The following is a 22,276-nucleotide window of genomic DNA, read 5'->3' on the forward strand; positions in this document are numbered from 1 at the left end:
ATGTATGTCATACATACCTAACAAAAGTTATGTAAATTCAGGAAAATATTATTTGGTAGTTTGTCTGCACACAAGTTCCCAACAGATCAAGAACTAAGCGTGCTAATGAAGACTGGTATAACTGTAGAGGCCAAGCTGTGATGTCAAAATTCCAGGGGCACCTACGTCCATGCCTTAGAAAGAGAGTCATTGCTTGCACTTTTGGAGAAAGTTCCCAGAGGAATCTTAGCTTGTCATATATTGCTTATATCTAATAGACACAGAGATCTATGTGTCTAAAGTTTAATGTGAAGCATTAAAGAAGAAAAAATAGTATCATGATTAACTCTTGACTGTTCAATATAAATTATCATGTTTTTCTGCATAAGATTCAATGCAATTCAAATGGCAAAAAATTAACTTCCTCATGAAATAGTATCCTTGGGTTCATTTTGATGCTAAGCTTTACTCTTTATGTCTACATCAGTGCTCAGAGCTGCATGTGCAGTTTATATTCCTTTGGAAAGTGGAGAGAAGGAGAGCTGGAAGACACAAACAGGAAGAAACACACATAATCTCTCTCTCTTTCTCTCTCTCTCTCTCAGAATCTAATGTGGAAAGTAGATCAGCAGCCCTACGCTTCTTTGTCTCCCACCTGTGTCCTACCAGTATATTTATTGCCCATCAGATCACAAATTGATTTAAAAACAACAACGAATTAAGGAAAGCAGCTAGATGAAATAACTATGTCATAATAGGTGATTTTAAGTGCCTGCACATTGATTGGATCAATACGTGCTTGAATTAGGAGAAAGAGATTAGGTTTCCAGATACTCTCAGTGACTGTGCCATGGAACAGATGGTCAGAGAACTTAACAAGGTGGAGGCAGTCCTGGATGGTCTTACATAATGCTCAAGACCTAATGGAGATGTAAACATGATAGCATCAGTCGGGAACAGTGGCCATGATGTTATTAAGTTTAGCATTTATATAAATAAGGATTTGCCAACACAACTACATTTAACTTTAGAAGGGGTCATTTCTCTCCATTGAAGGAGCTTGTGAATAAGAAACTGAAAGGAAAAGTAAAGAGAGTCACAGAATCACAGTTGGAAGGGACCTCCAGGGTCATCTAGCCCAACCCCCTGCACAATGTGGAAGCTCACAACTACCTGCCCACCCACATGCCCAAGTGATCCCTCCACCAAAATTCTCCAGAATCCAGCCTGGCTTGAAGGAAATTCACCAATCATCCCACAGTGTTGATTAGCAATTCCCTTGATATGCAAAGAAAGGCCACAGAAGACCAACACAGGCTCATCCCTTCCTGCCCACCCACTCACAATCCACCTAAGCTCATAAAATCAGCATTTCTGTCAGGTGACTATCTAGCTTCTGCTTAAAAACTTCCAGAGAAGTAGAACTCACCACTTCCCAGGGATGCCTGTTCCACTGAAGAACCGCTCTGTCAGGAATATCTTCTGGATATTCTGGATATATCTTCTGAAAATTCTTTGGAATTAATTTGAACCCTTTGGTTCTGGTCTGACCCTCTGGGGCAACAGAATACAACTCTGCTCCATCTTCTCTATGACAGCCCTTCAAGTATTAGAAGATGGTTATCATATCATCTCTTAGTCATCTTCTCACCAGGCTAAACAGACCAAGCTCTCTCAAGGTCACCCAATGAGTTTGCATGGCAGATTGGGGATTTGAACCTGGATCTTCCAAATCATAGTCTGACTCTCTAACCATTATACAGCACTAATGGAAAGAGAGAGTCAATGAGTGAGCCAGTGGGGTGTTGCATAATAACTCCAGATCTTCTTGGATGGCTCATTTGTTCTAAATCCCACTGAGGTTGGGCTTTGGGATAGACAGATCTAGTGGCTTTAGCTGATGACCACTATTTGAATGTACACATGGGCTATGCCTCTTTGTTGCTCTTTCTGGATTTATTAGCACCCTTTGATATAGATCATGCCATCATATTGAGGTAGGAATGCTAGCCTCCTGGTGGGAATGGAGAAAGTGACCTGTCAGTTGATGGCGTGCAGTAAAGAAGATGAAAATGCTCACAGCCAGGCTACAAAATGTAGATCAACCCAGTATTCTTTATCTCACAGAATGTGTCAGAATGTGTACAGGTTATGAAATACTTTTGCTTGTCAATTTCCTCAGTGACATAAAATGTATTTATATTGATGATACGCCTTACAGTTGAATCTCTGAATTTCTTAAGTTCTTAAAGCTGGCTCAGACTACATATGCCGTAAGTCCTCCTCACAGGATATGTAGGCTGAGTCACCTTTAACTAGTCCCCCATTGAAAATTGAGGCTACATTTATTATAGGTGCTAACATTTGGGGCATTTACTGAAAATTGGGATCAAGATTGCTGGGAGAAATATCAACAACCTCAGATATGCAGATGTTACCACTCTAACGGCAGAAAGCGAAGAGGTACTAAAGAGCCTGTTGATGCGGGTGAAGGAGGAGAGTGCAAAAGTTTGCTTGAAACTCAACATTAAGAAAACGAAGATCATGGCATCTGGCCCTCTCAATTCCTGGCAAATAGATGGGGAAGAAATGGAGGTAGTGACAGATTTTATTTTCCTGGGCTCCAAGATCACTGCAGATGGGGACTGCAGCAAAGAAATTAAAAGATGCTTGTTCCTGGGGAAGAAAGCTATGGCAAATCTAGACAGCATCCTAAAAAGCAGAGACATCACCCTGCCAACTAAAGTGCATTTAGTCAAGGCTATGGTCTTCCCAGTTGCAATGTATGGCTGCGAAAGTTGGACCATAAGGAAGGCTGAGCGTCAAAGAATTGAGGCTTTTGAACTCTGGTGCTGGAGAAGACTCTTGCGAGTCCCTTGGACTGCAAGGCGAACAAACCAGTCAGTCCTAAAGGAGATCAGCCCGGACTGCTCCTTAGAAGGCCAGATCCTGAAGATGAAACTCAAATACTTTGGCCACCTCATGAGAAGGACGGACTCCCTAGAGAAGAGCCTAATTCTCTTCTTCTGAAGTGGACAAGTTGCTAGGTTCGGTCAGGGCGACCACCTGCCCCCTCGACCCCTGTCCTTCTTGGCTCCTCAAGGGAGGTGGCCAGAAGATAGGGGGCCAGCTCAGAGACATCATCAACTCCTCCCTGAGTACGGGAGAGTTTCCTGAGCGGCTCAAGGAGGCGGTGATCCGCCCTCTCCTGAAGAAACCATCGCCGGACCCGCTGGACCCTGTTAACTACCGCCCAGTGTCGCATTTAGCGTTCCTGGGCAAGGTGGTGGAGAGGGCGGCAGCGGACCAGCTCCTGGCATTCTTGGAGGAAACTTCAGCACTCGATCCACATCAGTCCGGCTTCCGTCCTGGCCACGGGTTGGAGACGGTTTTGGTCGCTCTGCTGGATGACCTCCGTCGCCAGCTGGATAGAGGCGGGTCAGCCGTGTTGGTCCTTTTAGATCTATCGGCGGCCTTTGACATCATGGACCACGAACTGTTGGTCCATCGCCTGGCCGGTACGGGGATACGGGGCACAGCCTTGTGCTGGATACGCTCCTTCCTCCAGAACCGGTCCCAGAGGGTTGCTGTGGGGGATGAGCTCTCGCGGCCCTATAGACTCCCTTGCAGGGTCCCTCAGGGTGCGGTCCTCTCCCCCACATTGTTTAACATCTTTATGCGCCCTCTGGCCCAACTGGTACAGAGTTTTGGGCTGGGTTGCCACCTGTATGCTGATGACACCCAGCTCTATCTCCTAATGGACGGTCACCCGAACTCCCCCCGGAACCAATTGCCAGATGTTTGGAAATGGTGACAGAATGGTTCGAACAGAGTCGCCTGAAACTCAACCCCTCCAAGACGGAGGTCCTGTGGCTGGGGGGAAGGGGGCGGGAACAGGTAACGCGTTTACCCACCCTAGCAGGGGTGCAACTTACCATCGTGCCCCAAGCTAGGAATTTGGGTGTGACCATTGATGCCTCCCTGACTATGGAGGCTCAGGTCAAGAGAGTAGCTGGCCAGGCATTTTTCTACCTTCGCCAGGCCCGGCTACTAGCACCCTACCTGTCCTCTGACCACTTGGCCACAGTGATCCATGCGACAGTCACCTCCAGAATAGATTTCTGTAACTCGCTCTACGCAGGCCTACCCTTGTCCCTGATCCGGAAACTACAGCTGGTACAAAATGCAGCTGCCAGGGTCCTCACTGGAACATCTTGGAGGGCCCACATCCAGCCGGTGCTGAGGCAGCTGCATTGGCTGCCAATTGCTGCCCGGATCCGGTTCAAGGTTTTGGTTTTAACCTTCAAGGCCATATGCGGGTTGGGACCCACATACCTGAGGGACCGCCTACCGCTCTATGTCCCCCGCAGGGCCTTACGCTCTGCGGGTGAGAACCTGTTGGTCATTCCCGGCCCGAAGGAAGCGCGCCTAGCCTCGACCAGGGCCAGGGCTTTTTCAGTCCTGGCCCCTACCTGGTGGAATGAGCTCCCGGGTGATCTGCGGGCCCTGCGGGATTTGTCAGCTTTCCACAGGGCCTGTAAAACGGAGCTCTTCCACCAGGTCTATGGTTGAGGCTGGGGTCAGCAAATCAGGGACATCGCTCCCCCCCTAGGAGTTGGAGTGTACGCTACTCCCCTATCCTTTTCTCTTCACCTCTTAATAATTGGGGGAGGAATGGGATTTTTAGCTGCCATGTTAGTTAGTAGATTGATATTTTAATGGGAATTTTAATGGGATTAGTTGTTGTGACCCGCCTCGAGCCTATCGGGAGAGGCGGGAAATAAATCTAATAATAATAATAATAATAATAATAATGCTGGGAGCGATCGAGGGCAAAAGAAGAAGGGGACGACAGAGAATGAGGTGACTGGATGGAGTCCCTGAAGCAGTAGGTGCAAACTTAAATGGACTCTGGGGAATGGTAGAGGACAGGAAGGCCTGGAGGATCATTGTCCATGGGGTCGCGATGGGTCAGACATGACTTCACACCTAACAACAACTGAAAGATGATTATTTTTCCACACTTGATTATTCATGTTGTGAATTGCTGATGAGTAGACCATCAAATAACAAGAGTAATATCTGGTGGCAGGAATTAAATGAATTCTTTCTGGTAAGGGTGAGAAGGAGTGCTGGAAATGTGCTGGTTGTCTTGTTAGAAAATAGGTTTTGCAAGTTTGTTTCACTAATCTACATTTTTTACTTTTCTGGATTGGCCATACAATGAATGCACAATGTATTCTGATTTGTGTGAGTAGATCAGAAAAAACTGCTACGCAGATGACTCTTTTTGGAAGTGTGGGATGGGACTAGGTGGCCTTTTTATTCTCAAATTGTGCAATTACATGTTACAGAACTAAAATGACGTCAGTGTAAATCTCATCTCACAAAGTACTACATACAGCTGTTTTTGATGTATTTTCCATGGCAGATGGCTATCTACATCATTCACTACCTTGTAACTAAGCTGAATAAATATCTAATTCACAATATAGAATGTATTTATTTAAAACATTTCACTGCCTTCAGAGTCTTGTCTCTGAGGCACAGTCGCCTGTTTCATAGGTAGAGGTATTTGCATTCCATTTTCCAGTACTAGTACAAAAGAAAATGTTCTACAGGCAGGAAGGCCAGGCTTTTTTCTTTTCTTCATTCCATTTTCCAGATTTTATGAACCATGAAGATGTAAACTTGGGTTGTGTAAACAGCTAACAACTGATTCAGAAGATGTAGCTTCACCAAACATCCTGGACTGCTCAACAGGGATCACATAACATTGTATAATAAGGCAACTGTGTTGACCTTCTGATTAACCCTTTTGAGCTAAACCACCAGTATTAGCAAAACGGGAAACTCCCAAAATGCTGGTACACATGCATTCTCTATAGTGTGCCCCCCCCCCTTACATTCCTTATGAAATAAACTATCTGAGGGCATGAAGGTTCTCCCACTTCGGGAAGTCTGCAAACTCTGTAAGATAACTGTTCAGCAGAGTATTTTTATAAAGGCAGTAAGACTATATTATGATGTAGTGGTTCAAAAAGCTGATGGCAACCGTAATCACCTCTCTATTTCATTTATACTGCTCTTCAGTATTCTAGCTGCATCACTTGGCTAGGGAGTTTTTCCAACCTTGGTTTCTGTCAGTAAATTGTAGGAGGAGGGGGCAAGGCCCTTATGAGGACTGTTTGGGCCTTTAAGAGAGGATTCATCAGGACCAGGCCTGGCATCAACCACCAAAGGACTTGCTACCACCTGACAGAAAATAAATGGTATTTGTACCCCACTTTTCACTACCCAAAGGAGTCTCAAAGAAGTTTACAATCACCTTCCCTTCCTCTCCTCACAATAGGCACCCTCTAAGGTAGATGGAGCTGAGAGAGCTCTAAGAGAACTGCTCTGTAAGAATAGCTGTAAGAGAACTATGACTGGTCCAGGGTCACCCAGCTGGTTGCATGTGTAGGAGTGGGGAATCCTAACCACTATACCAAGCTGGCTCTCTAACTATGCACGACTCTGATCGTAGACTTCTTTTCCTTATTTGAGCTTTGCATGAGGGAGCTGCCCTCAGGGTGAGATGCAGTAAACAGGGACACTTTTTTAGCTCTATACCAACTTACAAAGGAGTTAAATAGGGATGTCTCCTTGCTCCCTTATTGTTCATATTTTATATTAGCAATATGCTTTCAGGACTCTGATCTTCACACACCCAAATTGGCCCACCATCATATCCCTTTACTTCTATATATGGATAACATAATCATTCTGTCAAGAACTCCAATAGGGATAAATAGAGCACTCAAGAGGTTAGCTTCATATTGTGCTCCAGATAAACTCTCAGAAAAAAAAAATCGCATTTGGTAAGCACCCTAAAATGTGACAGTGGAGATTAAATTATTATAATCACCAAAATTACGTACTTGGGGATGGCTATGCAAGTTACTGGAGCCAGAGTTGCATATAGTGAGTATGCTGCTGAGCTAAGCCATAGATCTACCACTAGCATAATAAAAAATGTTCATACTAAGGGTGGATTCTTCATACCTGAAGCCCTGAAGTTATTTCTTGCCAAAAATCTATCACAGCTTTTATATGGGACCTTTCTTGGACTCCCAGCTTCTGGTATTAATCTCTTAGAAAATTTGTGAGCTAAATTCTTTAGGACATTACTGCAACTCCCTCACTGTGTGCCAAATTCCCTGCTGCGCCTTGAAACTGGGTTGTTGAAGGCAGAGGAAAGGATTACGACCTATGGCATAGACTGAGTTAGAAATTGCATGATCTGTCACCCCTGATCTTAAGGGATGACTTTCAGTCATCATGGAACGTGGGCACTATAAATAAGCTGATGAGGTTGGGGCTCTTGCTATAATCTCTCCTCGAGCTCGGTTTTGACCAAATACAAAAGCTGGTTAAATCGAGAGTCAAAGATATTGGATGCCAATCAGATTTAGAAAGGTGCCCTACCTTTCTGTCCTCTGACAAGTTTAGATATATTCTGATATCAGCAGCATATCTCCTAACCTTAGACTCTAATAGCATTGGAAGAATTGCATTGCCATCGGCCATTCTTGAAGGCTGCTATCAAAATATCCCTCTCTCTGAGAGATTCTGTCCATGTGCAACTAGACAGCTTGAATCCATATAACATGTTTTATTGTAATGTTCTTTTTACAATATATCCGTTTTAAATTAATAACTCCTGTTATTTCCTGGCCGTTCTGATTCTGTTTTGGTGAAAAAGTTATTGAGAGACCAGAACCCTGAGTTGTCAGCTGTTATAGCAAAGTTTTGTTCCACCACCTGTAAAATCAGTCACTTCCTGGTAGGGTGACCTTTCTGTGAGCCCCAGCCATGGCAGCCACTGGAGAGCACCAAAGGTGAGCTGGTGGCAGAGTGGCAGGGCAGGCCCCGAGGCAGCAGCTGGGGAGGAGGGCTAGTTTTTTTCCTCTTCATGCCAGGCCTTAGTAAGATGCAAGCTCAAATTCCCATCTTCTATGGAAGTTTTCTGGATGTCCTTGGGCCATTCACAGCTCTCAACCTAACTTTACTCCATGAGTTGTTGTTTGAGTAAAAAAGAGATGAAGAGCTTTTTTTTGTACCCTGCTTTTTACTACCCAAAGGAGTCTCAAAGCAACTAATGATCCTCCTACCCATCTCCCCACAATGCCCTTTGACATAGATGAGGCTGAGAAAGGTCAGAGAGAATGGTGACTGGCCCAGGGTCACCTAGCCGGCTGCATGTGGAAGCATGGGGAATGAAACCCGGTTCTACAGATTAGAAGCCATCGCTCTTAATCACTATACCACGTGGGTTCTTCACCAAAGGTTGCCTGCCAGCAGTCGGTAACTAGCAGGAGTTTGGGTCAGGGGAAGTGTTGTTAGGACAACAGTGTTACGTTACTTCAAGGGAAAACCCAGATGCCATGTCTCTCAAGGAATTTCTGGCACATATAATTTTATTCTTCCCCTAACAGAGAAGCAGTGGGTAATGGCAGTTGCCAGCACAATATCCTCCACGTTAGCAGAGGAACCAGGCAATCCCAGGAGAATAAGGTGGGTCCCCATCTTAGGGCAGTACTGCCTTAAGACTCCCTTCCTGGGGAACAGCAGAATGTACACTAGGTAAATAAATAAGCCCAGGCAAGTGCTGTAATATGTTGAAAGAACCATCAACATATGTCTGTAGAGTCTTCAGGAACAGTCCACAACATTGTAATTGTAATTCACTTAAGCTGAATAAAGTTATGCTGGGCTAAGGTATGACTCTGCCCACGTGCAGAAACAGTGAGTAAAAGACTCCCCTTCCCAAGCAATTTTTGATGTGGAACACATCTTCTGGTGTGCCTCCTGGGATAGAAATGGGTATGGATATGAGGTCCATACTCTGCCCCAGGGAGAATACCAGAAGAGGGAGGGAGGGAGGAAGGTGGCTAAGGGAAGTGGAGGCCAGGGCACTGGTTGCGAGGGAAGCAACTGATGAGGTGGAGGCTGAGGTGTCAGCTGTGAGGGAGGGAGGGAGATGGCCAGTGGAGGTGAAGGTGGAGGCCTTTGGAGCCTGGGGCAGTGACTGGTCGAAGCCACCCCACAGACCTCTGGGGGCATGGGCAGAGACCACACACCTGGCTGAGGCTGCATGCCTGGCTGAAGCTGCACCACCACTCCTCAGGCCTCTGGGGGCTGGGGCAGAGTCCACACACCTGCTGAAACCATGGCACAATCCTGCAGGCCTCTGGGGACCAGGATGGAGGCTACGCTCCTAGCCAAAGCTGCAGCACCACCCTGCAGGCCTCTGGGGACCAGAGCAGAGGCCACACACCTGGCCAAAACTGTGGCACTGCCCTGCAGGCTTCTGGAAGCCAGGGCAGAGGCTGCAAGGCTCCCAAGGACTGCACAGGGTTCCCAAGGCTGCAGGCCACTGGGGGTGATGACACAGGCACAGGTGCTGCCCTCCAGGCTGGAGGAGGCTGGGGCCCTTTGGGGAGAACAGGTAAGGGGATGAGGGGAAGACTCTTTGTGTGCATGTTTGTGTGTGTGTGTGTCAGGGGTGGGAGGGATCAGGGAATAGGTCAGGGAAGTGAAAGAGGAGGGGGAAGTGGAGAGGGAAGAGGTCTGCATGAGTGTGTTTGTGTGTGTGTTTGTGAGAGGTGGGGAGGGGAGATGGATCAAAAAGCTCTGTAGCAGGTAAGTGTTCCACATACCTGTGAGAGCCTAAGTGTCACTCCGTTTCTTTTTCTTTTTCTTGATTCTTCATCAGCTTTACAGAGAAACTTGTGCATCATAAGGCTAAAATACTAAACTTGCTTTTTCCTCATCCCAGAAAGGGGCTTTACTTTCCCCGCTATTATTCGTCAGAGCCTTCCTGGGGACCTGCATTGTATTCTGCATAGCAAACAAATTGCTTAGGTGAACACACGTCACTGGAGGGATAACCTGCGTGGAATGCAGTTCTCTGACTCTTCTTGCCAGCTGCACTCCATTCAGGAAACCGACAACACAAAAAAGAAGAGTAGGTGCATTGCCAGAGAAAGAACTGTACAAGAGCTCTCTCCTACTGGTTTAATAAGACCAGAAAGAAACACAATTGGTCATAAGCATAACATCTGCATTTTTCTGTATAAAGATGCTGTTTTCACAAATAGATACAATTCATATTTATTTAGTTCATTTTTATCCCACTTTCACTCCAAAAAGCTCAGGGCAGCATAAATCATTCTCCCCTCCTCCATTTTATCCTCACAACAACCTTGTGAGGTAGGTTCAGCCCAGTGAGGGTCACTGGCCCAAGGAGACCCAGCAAGCTTCCATGGCAGAGTAGGGATGCAAACCTGGGTCTCCCGAATTCTAGCCTGACACTCTGCCTACCAGACAATACTGACTGTCCAAATATATTGTTATCTGGGATATGAATCATTTACTTTTTCAGGAAAATGTCATTTAAAATACAAGCTGGGGACCTGCAAGGTGGTGCTGGAACTAAGAACAATTTGGAAATCACAACCTAGCATTCCCCCCCCCCCCATCTCCCTCTCCTTAATTCTATAAGATTTCAGGAGCTTGACTCCCTCCTCTTCATTTCTTTCAGCTGACTGCCAACCAATCTCAACATTCCATTAAGGTTTGAAGCATTCTTTGTCCTCATCAGGCTGTTCTGAAGGTTTTCTTTCTTTTCAGGTAACTTACATGCCCATCAACTTTCTCACTGCAGCCTTTCACATGCCAAATCTGGAAAAGTTACAGAAGCCATATGTGATGTGGGGCAGAGAGATGTTGAGGCTTGGAGGGGGTGGGGGAATCATCATATATATAAGTGAATATATATATAAATATATATATATATATATAAATATATATATAAAAGTGAAAGTGCTTTTGTCTCACACATGGATAGATGGCATTTAGTTTTTAATTCACTACATAATATAGAGCTGTAGGTCTCCCTTAACTGTCTGAAAACAGCAATTCTGGAAATGGTATTTTAATGCAATCAAAGCATCTGAACGAATTAGAATCATAAGGAATTAGAACTGTAGATACATTATTGCATGTTCCTCTATTGTAGGGGCCTTCAACAGCTAATTTGTGAGCTACAAGTAGCTCTCTGGTTGCTAGATAGGGGTTCCAGACCCCATGATAGGGGGTAGGGGTTCCCTACTGCCAGGTCCCACCTCTCTGCTGTCAATCAGCTGACCTGCAGGGGGGGACTACCCCCAAAACAAGGGAGGAAGATCCAACATTTCAGCAACATGCTTATGTGACTTCAATGTGACCCAGAATTGACAGGAACATAGGGGATGAAAGGGCAACACTCTGATTTTGAGACACAAACTCTATGGTAGAACCTAATTCTACCATTCTAGGTCATGTCATGTTGGAAGTAATGAGGGCATGGTGCTGAAATGTGTGATAAAGCTACCAACTCCCAGTAAACCCACGCCCCACGCACTACCAGCTGCCCGGAGGGACATGGCAACCCTCCTGCTGGGTAGTTCATGTATTCCACAAGTATGCCAAGGATAAAATCATCATCTGTTCTAGGCATTTATATTTTTAATGGTATAGGAATTTTATTTGTATTGCTATTGACTTTCATTCCCAAGGTTCTTCCTACTCTATAGTCTTATACAAGAGAACAAAACTTTGTTATATGTTGGGGTGGGGTTTTTCTCTTACTGAGAAATAGTTCTCATTAAAGAAAATATTAGTAGCCCTTGATCTACAGTTAGACCATTTAAGTTAACAATATCAACTTTGATTTTCTTAAAGCCACATATGGGACTGAAACAGCCTTGATCACCCTGTTTCAGTCTACTGCCGAGGTTTGCATGCATAACGCACCTGCCTATCTCTGCTCAGAGGGCTCAGCATTGCCTAGGGACAGCAAAAGGTATGCACATTGTGCATGCAAGCCTTGGTGGCAGACTGGAGAGGCTTGGCTTCTCGCATGCTTTTCTAGCAGCAATCCACTGGCAATAGCAGGGGGGGCGGGGGAGAAAGAGCTTGCTGAGAAGCCAGTGAAGGACCCCCCCCTGTGGACCTGGGGGGGGGGAAGCAGCCCATAGAGAGAGCAGGCAGATTTGCTTGGGGGGAATTGGGAGAAGGGACTCCATCTCCAAAGGTCAGGATGGCTTCTGCAGCACACACCCTTCCTCCCCAGGCACGGGGCTAGCATTTCAGGCTGAAAGCCAAATAGTCTTCCCTAGGGATAAGCACCATTGGACACACCTGCTTAAGATTGGTGCCTTGGTGTCCAGGCAAAATATGCCGTAAAGAGGGTTAGGAACTAGGGCTGGTAGGGAACCAGCATGCTTGTGCTGTTTGCGTGTGTGTGTGTGTGTGTGTGTGTGTGTGTGTGTGTGTGTGTGTGTGTGTGTGTGAAAGAGAGAAAGGTCTGAAGTAGCACAACAAAATCAGAGTCCAGTGGCACCTTTAAGACCAACAAAGATTTATTCAGAGCATGAGCTTTCGAGTGTAAGCACTCTTCCTCAGACTATGAACTACCATCATGACAGTGGGATTATAAAGCAAAAGTTAATCCTGTTAAATTAGTAAACTTTGTCACAACATCCAAATGCAGCCATATGATAATTCTTTGCTAAAACAGCCAATGAGTCCTCTCAAATTCAGTTGTAGTTCACAAAAACATAGGAGAAATAAAATGCCTATCAGGGCTAGGTGTTCCGGGGCCAAATAGGGTGCTAGTAGTTTGGCTTGGAAAGATCGAAGAACTCTAGCTGTGCTACTCTCGTGATTTGTGCCTCCATGGTAAGGGAGGTATTGAAGATTATGCCCAGATTCCTGGCTGAATGTGCAGGTGTAAGCTGCACCCCATCCAGGCTGGGTAATCATGTTTCCTTGTATGTTCCTTTCCTACCCAGGCACAGGACCTCTGTCTTTGAAGGGTTGAGATTCAGGTGACTCAGCTTAATCCTGCTTCCAGGCATCTGGGAAATGACTCCAGAGATGAATATCGGTGGCTGTCCATCAGGTGACATCAGCATATTGATGGCACTCCAGTGAGATATTGCCTATGGGATAAAATTGTCTGTTTTCCCTTGGCTTCTCAGGAGCACGCTTTCATTGTCCACAGCAGCAGCCATCACCTGGATGGTCCCCACGGCTTTCACTGTTCCTAATATTTTTTAGAAACATTATTTGCATTACAATGCAGCAGCGTTGTAACACAATAACCTTGTTTTTTTAAAAAATCACCATGGGGGAATGGGTGGGGTGATCTTGGGCACACACAGCTGATGGAAAAATGGAGTGCTAAGGCACCATTCCCTCAGGGGAGGAGGAAGAGAGAAGGTATGGAGGATGGTGACAAGAAAAAGTGTGTGCCCAAACTACTGGGCATGGGGAAACCCCTGATTGCAATAAAAGTGGTAACCCAAGAAAGAGTCTTTTCAGTTGCTGCAAAACAAAATAAAATAATAAAACCATACAGAATTCCCTCACATGGAGATTTATCTGCCTTGCAAGGACCCCACCTACCTTTTCCAGCTGAGACCCCATTGGTTATAGGGTTTCCATCTTATTTTGGTTGTTTTAAGAGGCACTATCTATTAGAGCCTACATGCCACAGGACCTGAAACCTGGAGAGAGCATAAAGGAACCCAGGTACAACCATGAAGGTCCAGGAAAGAGCTAAGGTGTACTGGCATTACACCCAGGTTGTGCCATCTCTCCCAGAACAGGGTTCTCAATAACAATAACACTTCATTCTCACTAACAAAAGACTTTTCAAGAATGGACTATCCTGGCATATCCCAGGAGTGTCTGCCCAACCCACGGGAGGTGCTATTATACTAGTCAGTACCCATTTCCTCTTTTTCATTTTTTTTTACTTTATCAAAAAGGACACTCAGGCCATTAATTTATGCTCCATCATGTTTCAGCAGCTACCATGGCTCACCCAAACTCTTGTGTCAATGCAGATCTGGCTCACTTCAACCTAATTAAAGTATAGATCCAAATGGGTAGTCATGTTGGCTTGAAGCAGCAGAACAAAATGAGGAAGTGTTCTTGCGCACAAAAGCTTATAACTTGAATAAAACTTTGTTAGTCTTTTAGGTGCCACTGGACTAAATATTCATCTTGGTTCACTTAGCCTCTGTGTGCCCATGCAGATTTGGTCACAATAACACAATCGAAGTATTTACCTCACTTTCTCCCACCAAAGTTTGACAGCTGTCAACTTGAAACCAGCCAGTGAGATTTGAATACCTTGGACCAGTCTCGTTCCTGGGAAAGTGGATTCCCATGTTCAGTTATGAGACTTCCCCATAAAAATGCCATCTCAGGTCAGTGCAAAGTGTGCCAGGTTTCCCATTATCTGAACCGTGTCACAGGCTTTTTCTCCTTGATTAGCTGGCTCCTCAGTCTGCTCCTTGGACCAGACCTCAAACACAGGATTTCTGGTCATACATCCCTTCCCTAGAGGCTTCCCAGTTTCTCCCTCCTGCCTTTTATAAGTGTACCCACTGGTTGGTGTGCACATGTGTGATTACTTAGGGGATTAGTTCTCATGTGCCCAGGGTAGGCTCTTTCCATTTTTATTTATTTTACTTTATTTTGAAAGCAATCCCCCACAAATCTTGTGGGTGGTGAGGCAGCTTTATACTTCCCCATAATTCTTTTAGAATGTTTAAATTGATACAAATAAAAGTAAGAATAATTTAAATAATTATAGCATAGATTAAATGATAGTGTTAGAGTAAACACCCAAAAGGCATAGTGAAGCAGAAAAAACAGTAAAAAGCTCACCTGCAGCACTGGCCCCTCAGCAGTGGCAGTGAGTGACTCTTCTTGAACACCAGCCTGCTTGCAGTTCCACTGTCTCCATCTGACCAGCTCACACAGAGATGCCAACAGCAGGCACCCACTCCTCCCTGAGAGGGCCAGCGCTTTCCCCAGTTGTTACTCATGTAGCAGTTGGCAGGCAGTTCCTCCACTTTGCTCCCCAAAAATAGTGTCCAAAATTTCATGACCTCATGAGCATCATCAGAACAGATGCTAGTACCCCTATTTTAAGCAACTCCTCTTGTTATATTCTATGAGATGTATATTTCCTATACAAGTTGACTCTTTGCTTTGTCTGTAGTAGCAGCACTGTTTTTAAAATACTGTGTTGCTGAATAATCATGAAAAATCATGGATATTCAGAAATACAATAGGACTGTGTGAACTGTCAAGAAAAAAAATTGCATGCTGGGAAGGCAGTGTCCTGAGGGTAGGTGCCAAAAAAGCAAGGAAAACAGCGTTTCCACATGAGGAATTTGACCCTGCACAGCCTCTCATTGTTAATGGGTTTTAATGCTGCTTCCTGAGAATTTATAGCTTTTTTTGTTTGTTTGTATTTCTATACCGCCCTTCCCTATGGATCTGGGTGGTTTACATTGAACGTTGTAGAATGCTTACATGGAATATTATAACAATGCAATAACAGTCATAACATAAGATGGTATAACATGACAGCCTCAACAGTATTATTAACAGCACAACAATGACAATCCCTGGGCAGGTCAGGTTGGTCACTCATAGAAGGGCGTCTGAGGGGGGGGACCAGCAGATGTTTGAGTCAGTTGGCCTTATGCAAATGCCTGGTGGAGGAGCTCCCTTTTGCAGGCCCTGTGGAACTATGAAAGTTCAGGTAGGGCCCTGATCTCTTCAGGGAGCTTGTTCCACCAGCTGGGGGCCAGGATCGAGAAGGCTCTGGCCCTTGTTGAGGCCCAATGGGCTTCTTTGGGGCCAGGGATCTGCAACCGGTTGGAGGTGGCGGAGCATAAGGCTCTTTTGGGAGTATAGGCAGGGAGGCAGTCTTTCAATGTTGGCCACAACCAGGGTTCCAGTCCCCATTGTCCCGTGATAAGGGAAAGTGGGAGAATCTGCTTCCCCTTTCTTGTTGTGATACACAACAAGGCGAAAACCATGACAAACTTGTCTGGATGAAGAAATGCACTACAGTTACTAGCAGTTTCCCCACCCTTGCATCTGCCCTATCCTCTCCATTTCTGGAACACCAATTTTTTTAAAAAAGGTGTATTCTGCGTTGCTACGGGAATGCAAACTGATGTGCCCATATATCAGTGGAAATAAAATGTACTGTCATGTTTTCTTCAGTGTGCACAGTCATATTGGGAGTGGCCAGCAACCCTATCTAAAAGACATTCATGTTGGTAGCGCATGAACAAAGAAAGGGAGGGGGTCGTGTTGTGAAGCAGACCTCTCCCTATTAGCATGGCTTCCATGTTCTGTGTTTTTATTCTGTATTGTGAACACACAATCCTCAGGGCCCAATCACTGGGGCCAGCATACGTCTCAAGCCTATCAGAAACCTACCTGAACATGAATCAAGATCATCATTAAAAGAATCCCAAAAAGAAATCAAGAAAAATGTTTTATTCTTGTGGCATGTCCTTGTAGGAATGTAGATTTTTTAAAAATTGATTTTGGGACTTGGGGGGGGGATGTGAGGGGACTGTTAGCTTACATTAATTAACAACCCAAGAAGAGAGGGGAAACCAGAAGGTTGTCCATGTTTCCGGCTTCTCTGCCACTTCATTGGGAACCAGAAAGCCACAACAATATGATGGGATAAGGAGGGAGGAGTCCCACATCAGGAAGTGGCCAAACGCGTGTTTCCCATTGCGTGTTTACAAGCAGGAGGTGGCATGCATTGTCTGCCTCCATGCAGAAATGGTCCGTAAGTTATACTCCCAGAACTGCCAAAACATCCAGCTCCTCGTTTCACCACTAGACCCTGTACACCCCAGATCAGATGTCTCAGTGGCTACAACTCAGGCCCCAGAATGTGTATGTATGCTATAAAATTCCTAGAATCAGTAGCAGAATTTTTTAGAGCTAGCAACTTTATAGCTAATGAAAGGTCCCAGCCCACAGACAGGCTATATTTTATGACATATTTTTTAAAAAGCATTTCATGTCTATGTTTGTGATAATTTGCTACTTGATACCATTCTGACACAAGGTCTTCTCACTATCAGCCTCTCTTGCAGATCTTTTCAGTATCACAACAATAGTTCTCCAATCATAGTGATTTCCCATACATGAAAAGCTTTCACTCTTTCTGTGTGTTAACAAGGAAAGACAGGTTGTAGCCCGATAAAATGGGTATCACTTACTAGTAATCAGATTCCTAAAATAGTGGCCTGTCTGTCATTCAAAAAATCACATTGACTGTTTACGCACTGGGAACTTCACTGCCCTAGTTCTTGTGCAGGAGAACAAATTGGGGGCGGCTGAGGTGCACTGGGCCAAATGCTCCCCCGTGTGGGTGCAGGAAGAGATGGGGCAACCTGCCACGACTAAAACTCCAGCCTGCAGCCTGGCATGAAACCTCCAGTGCATAAATGGTCATACTGACTACAAAGACTCTTTTTTTGTTGTTGTTCCAGGATCTTCAGTTGCTTTTGATGGGGAAGAAATCTTATCTTTTCACTATGCATTTCTAGCTTCCTTTATTAGATGGAACCTTGACAAAAAATAATACGCCTCCCAAAAGATAAACATGCTTGATCAGTCACCAAGGAACTGGAAAAGTATCCTCTGTTTACCTCTGCATCTACTGAGATCCTCGCAGCCCCACCTTGTTAGACCCTGTCAAACAAACATGGACTGTTCCCAAAACTGGCTTCTATATAAGGCTTGAAGAATACAGGTGAGGTAGTCCTGACCAGAGGCTGGCTGGGTACCTTTGCGCCAAACTCCAGTCAAGATGGGGTTTGGTAGGGGGCTCCCATTATGGGCCCTAATGTTCATGATCTGCCGTATCGAACAAGAAGGTAAACACTCTTTTGCTTTTCATTTCATATTTAAAGTACAACTGTGATAGATAGCACTATTGTTAATAGTCTATTTTGTAAAACAAACAAGAAGTTTGAATTGAAATTGGGATATTCTTCTTTTAATATTATTCCAATTAAATATGTACTGCTTGTGTGTTAGCAGGGCATTTAATTCCATATTGCCTGAAGCTAAAACATTTCATGATATCCTGATGAAATTAGATGTGGGGATTAAATTTTAAAAGTATAATTGCCCCTTTCCTTGAAAAGTTTCTATTTTGCTAACAATATAAATGTCTTAAAACATTTTAATTCCATTATATTTCACAGTATGAAAATACGTATCTCCTATTTAGAAGTTGGTAGGAATTCTAATCAACTAGATTATGTTTTCTCTGTTTATTCTGATATAAAACTCCATCCCGGGACCATGAGGAAACATAAAGAAGAAAACAAACACAAAAGCCTCAGGTTAAAGCTTTGGAGAAAAGGCACATGTAGACTGGTGCCTTGGACTAGCAAGGCCAAGTGTGGATAAATCTCCACTGGGAGGAAATTCCATTAGTCTTCTTCTTGGTGATCATTCACTGGATCTCAAGGTCAAAACATGATTCTGATTAAGATTGAGGATGGGCAGAGAGGGGAAAGAGGTTTAACATTCAGCCTATTGCCTAGCTTTTCTCATTGGAACTTTTTTCACTGTGGACTTTCAAAGAAAGAAAATGGGTCCTTCAAATCTACCTCCCCCCCCCATCCCCACATACAGAAATGATTAATACAAGTGCAAGAGTTATAGTTGGCTCATTTAATGGAAACATGCAGGGCTTGAAATGTTAACACATCTCTGCTCCCAGTGAAACTATCATCAAAATTCTTGCCATCTTCACCTGTTACCTTTCCTTAAAGGTGAACAGATATCAATTATCTTTTTCACATCTGTTTGTGCTCTCAGTCTGCCCAGATCTGAGGCCGAGGGGGATGCTGAAATTTGAAAGAATACTCTATATCTTAGGATTTCAGGCAATGTTCCTTCTAATTTTTTCCCCTGCTGAGCACAGCAGTTCTCATCCAGAACAAAATATAACTACTGTAATCTTAAAATCGGCAATGGGCAGTGCAAGACCCTGCCTTATACACACAGCTTAGAGGGAATACTGATTTCAAAGCAAGGTTGCATGAGTTTGAACAAATTATGCATTGCCATGTGTGGAGATACTTGAGTAGTAATACTTAGGGATGATGTCATTGACAAAACTAGAAATCTATAAGCCTATCTAAAAGATCCTCTGTCATATGTTCCTAACCAACAATCCAATCGATCTTTAAGTATCCTCATCCAAGGAAATGTAGGACCTAGAAACTTGAATTAGTCCTGGAAGGAAATGGGTAGCTACTTAAGTACTTTCATGATGGGCATGGCATGACCTTGGAGAGGCAGTATGATGTAGTGGTTAAGAGTGGAGGCCTTTAATCAAGACAACTGAGTTTGATTCCCTGCTCCTCCTCCACATGCAGCCAGCTCTGTGATCTTGGACCAGTCACTATTCTCTCAGTGTTCCAGCCTCCTACATTCTGAGAAAGGGGTGGCATGCTCCTGTAGGAACTTAGAGGCGCACCAGTCGCCTTGGGCTGCTACTTCTTTTAAAAACCTCCCAGACATGCACATACTTTGCTTTTCGGTTTGTGGGAGGCTGGATTCACAACCCACAGGGAAAATATCTTCTAACTAATATATATATATATATATATAAGCTACCCTGTCTTTCTTCTTTTGTAGCTTCTGCCGCACGAAATCCCGAAACAGTCACCATCATCCCACCATTGGCAACCACACCAATTATGACTTGTAAGTTAGTAAATGAAGTTTCTTGTATAGCAAAAATGTTTATAAGAAAGACAAAATGTGTAACAAAACAAATTAGGATAATAGGATAATAATAATAGGATAATAGGATAAACTTGGAATGCAATAATTTGTTGATAAGCAGAGGGGTAGAGGATATTATGGGAAGATTGGCAGACATGTAGTAAATGAAAGGAAAACCAGTAATTTATATTTGGAGGTAGAAATGAAATGAAATAGTACATAGATGTGATGGATGAGGCTGGGACATACTGAATGCTAGAATACTAAACTGTAGGGATGATACTTCCAATGGCTACCATGGAGAGAGGTAACAGCAGGAATGTCAGCCTGCTGAGTTTCTGTTAGTGAGACAGTCACACCTAGACTGGACTTCTGCAACTTGCTCTACGCTGGCCTGGCCTTGTTCTTGACCTGGAAACTCCAGCTGGTGCAGAATGCAGCTGCTAGTGTCCTCACTGGTTCATCTTGAAGGACCCACATCCAGTGAGTGCTGAGACAGCGGCATTGGTTACCAGTTCTTGGGCCCAGCTTATCTGAGGGACCACTTGTCTGCTTATGCTCCCTGCAGGGCGTTTCACATTGCGGGTACTAATGAGTTAGTGGCTCCAGAGAGACATGCCTGGCCTCAAACCAGGCCAGGGCCTTTTCGGTCCTGGCCCCAACCTGGTGGAATGAGCTCCCGGGAGAACTGAGGGCCCTGGTGGAGCTGGCAAAGTTCCACAGGACCTGTAAAACGGAGCTCTTCCACCAGGTCTTTGACTGAGGCTGGATTAGCAAGATCAATGGGCCCCTGTCAAGTCTCGCTGTAATATCTAGCACACCCTTGTTAGCTGACTTCAGGAGGTAGGAGGGATTTTGACATCTTAGTAAATTTTGGATTCGTGCTGTTTTTAGGATGGGGTTTATATAGGGATTTTTTATATGTAACCCATCTTGAGTCCAAGGAGGAAGGCGAGCTAGATTTTTAATAAATAAAATAATAATAATAAATAATAGTAATAATAGAGCTGCAGGATAGTGCAGTGGGATGAAAACTTGCTCCCAAGCATATGGTGTTCATGAGTACCCTGGAGTACTAACCTCCAGGCAAGGCCTGGAGTTTTCCTAAAATTGATCTCCAGAGCTCAATTCCTTAGAAGACAACTTTGGCACAGGAAGAAAGACTCTATGGCAGTGGTCCCCAACCCCCGGTCGGGAGACCGGAACTGGGCCGCGGCTCCTCCTCGTCCTCCTCCCTGGCTGCTGCCTTGGGGGCTACCCTGCCACTCTGCCGCCGGTTCACCTTTGGTGCTCTCCAGCGGCTACCATATGGCTGGGGTTCCCCCTTGGTGTGGCATTGCACAGCTGCTGCTGGCTGTGCCTCCCAGTGGGCGGCGGGAAGTCAGAGGCACCAGTGGGAAAGCAAGTGGAGCAGAGGCTCAGGTGGCGGCAACGTCCCTCATCAAAAGACTACCCCCCCCCCAGGCATCAGTAAAATTTTCAAGCGTTGACTGATCCCCGGTGATAAAAAGGTTGGGGACCACTGCTCTATGGCATCCCATCACTGCTGAGCCTCTGCCCCAACTATCACTCCCGAATCTCTGAGAATTCCCCAAGCTAGAGCTGACAGTCCCACTTTGCAGTTCCTTGACTAGATGGTTTAGGGTCTTCTCCCATTTTTCTGTACTTTGGCTATCCACACAATCTTTCGCCCAACTCTTTCATATTCTCTGACTAGAGAGAAGCTATATTGGCAGCAACATCAGCCTATCTCCATTTATGCCAAATGGAAGGAAGGAACACGGTACTCCCCTATGGTACTTTACCCATCCTCTTACTTTGTACCCCATACTCAGTATGGAAATGAGGTTGACTGACATTCCTTCCAGACCTAATCTGGTTCAGGCTGTGTAAGGGAGAAGTTACCCTTACTATTTCATATAACCAAATGAATGGAATGACCTTAAGAAATCAAAACATGGATAAAAATGTATATAATGATCTTCACTGACACAGGAAATATACCGCATTCCTTTACAACTTCTTGTGAATTCACAGCCTTCAATCCAACGCACAACGAACGTGTATGTAGCACATGGGGCAACTTCTACTACAAGACGTTTGATGGCGACATCTATCATTTCCCTGGAGGCTGCAATTATGTCTTTGCCTCACACTGCAATGCTCCTTATGAGGACTTCAACATCCAGATCAGGCGCACTAGTGGGGAAAATGCTAACCACGAGATTGAAACAGTCACCATGCAAGTTGTTGGGATAAACATTGAAATGAACAAGGATGCCATTTCAGTGGACGGCGAAAGGTAGATTAGTTATCAGACGGTTGGACCACAACATTTTTATCTGAGGTTTAATCTACATTAGTGTCCACCCCCACCCCCTGGCTATGATAACCACTTGCAAAGCCCATATTGGTCAGCTTCCTGTTTGAAGTTACTATAAAGTTGAAGCATAATTTTGGTGAACACATTTTCATATATTCCCAAATTCCTGCATCTGTCACCTTTCCATCTGAAACCAGCTCCAAATGTGTATAATTGCCTATTCTAAAACCTGAATAAGGGTATGTAACATGTAAAGCAACCTTGCATTTCTTAGGAGATTATCTGATTTGCCCTTTTTTC

The 22,276-nt window shown here is 44.7% G+C and overlaps 1 protein-coding gene across 1 annotated transcript in view; it reads left to right on the forward strand.

Annotated features, from left to right (window-relative positions):
• The first annotated feature begins 17,664 nt into the window (after positions 1-17,664).
• Positions 17,665-22,276, forward strand: part of LOC143829891 (mucin-5AC-like) — a 72,746-nt gene continuing 68,134 nt past the window's right edge. Inside the window, exons 1-3 of the mRNA XM_077321450.1 lie at positions 17,665-17,783; positions 19,564-19,632; positions 21,691-21,955. Of these exons, the coding sequence (XP_077177565.1) occupies positions 17,717-17,783; positions 19,564-19,632; positions 21,691-21,955 (401 nt within the window). The 5' untranslated portion in view covers positions 17,665-17,716. The remainder of the gene's footprint in view (positions 17,784-19,563; positions 19,633-21,690; positions 21,956-22,276) is intronic.

Source organism: Paroedura picta, chromosome 2, assembly GCF_049243985.1.
Source record: "Paroedura picta isolate Pp20150507F chromosome 2, Ppicta_v3.0, whole genome shotgun sequence".
Lineage (NCBI taxonomy): Eukaryota > Metazoa > Chordata > Lepidosauria > Squamata > Gekkonidae > Paroedura > Paroedura picta.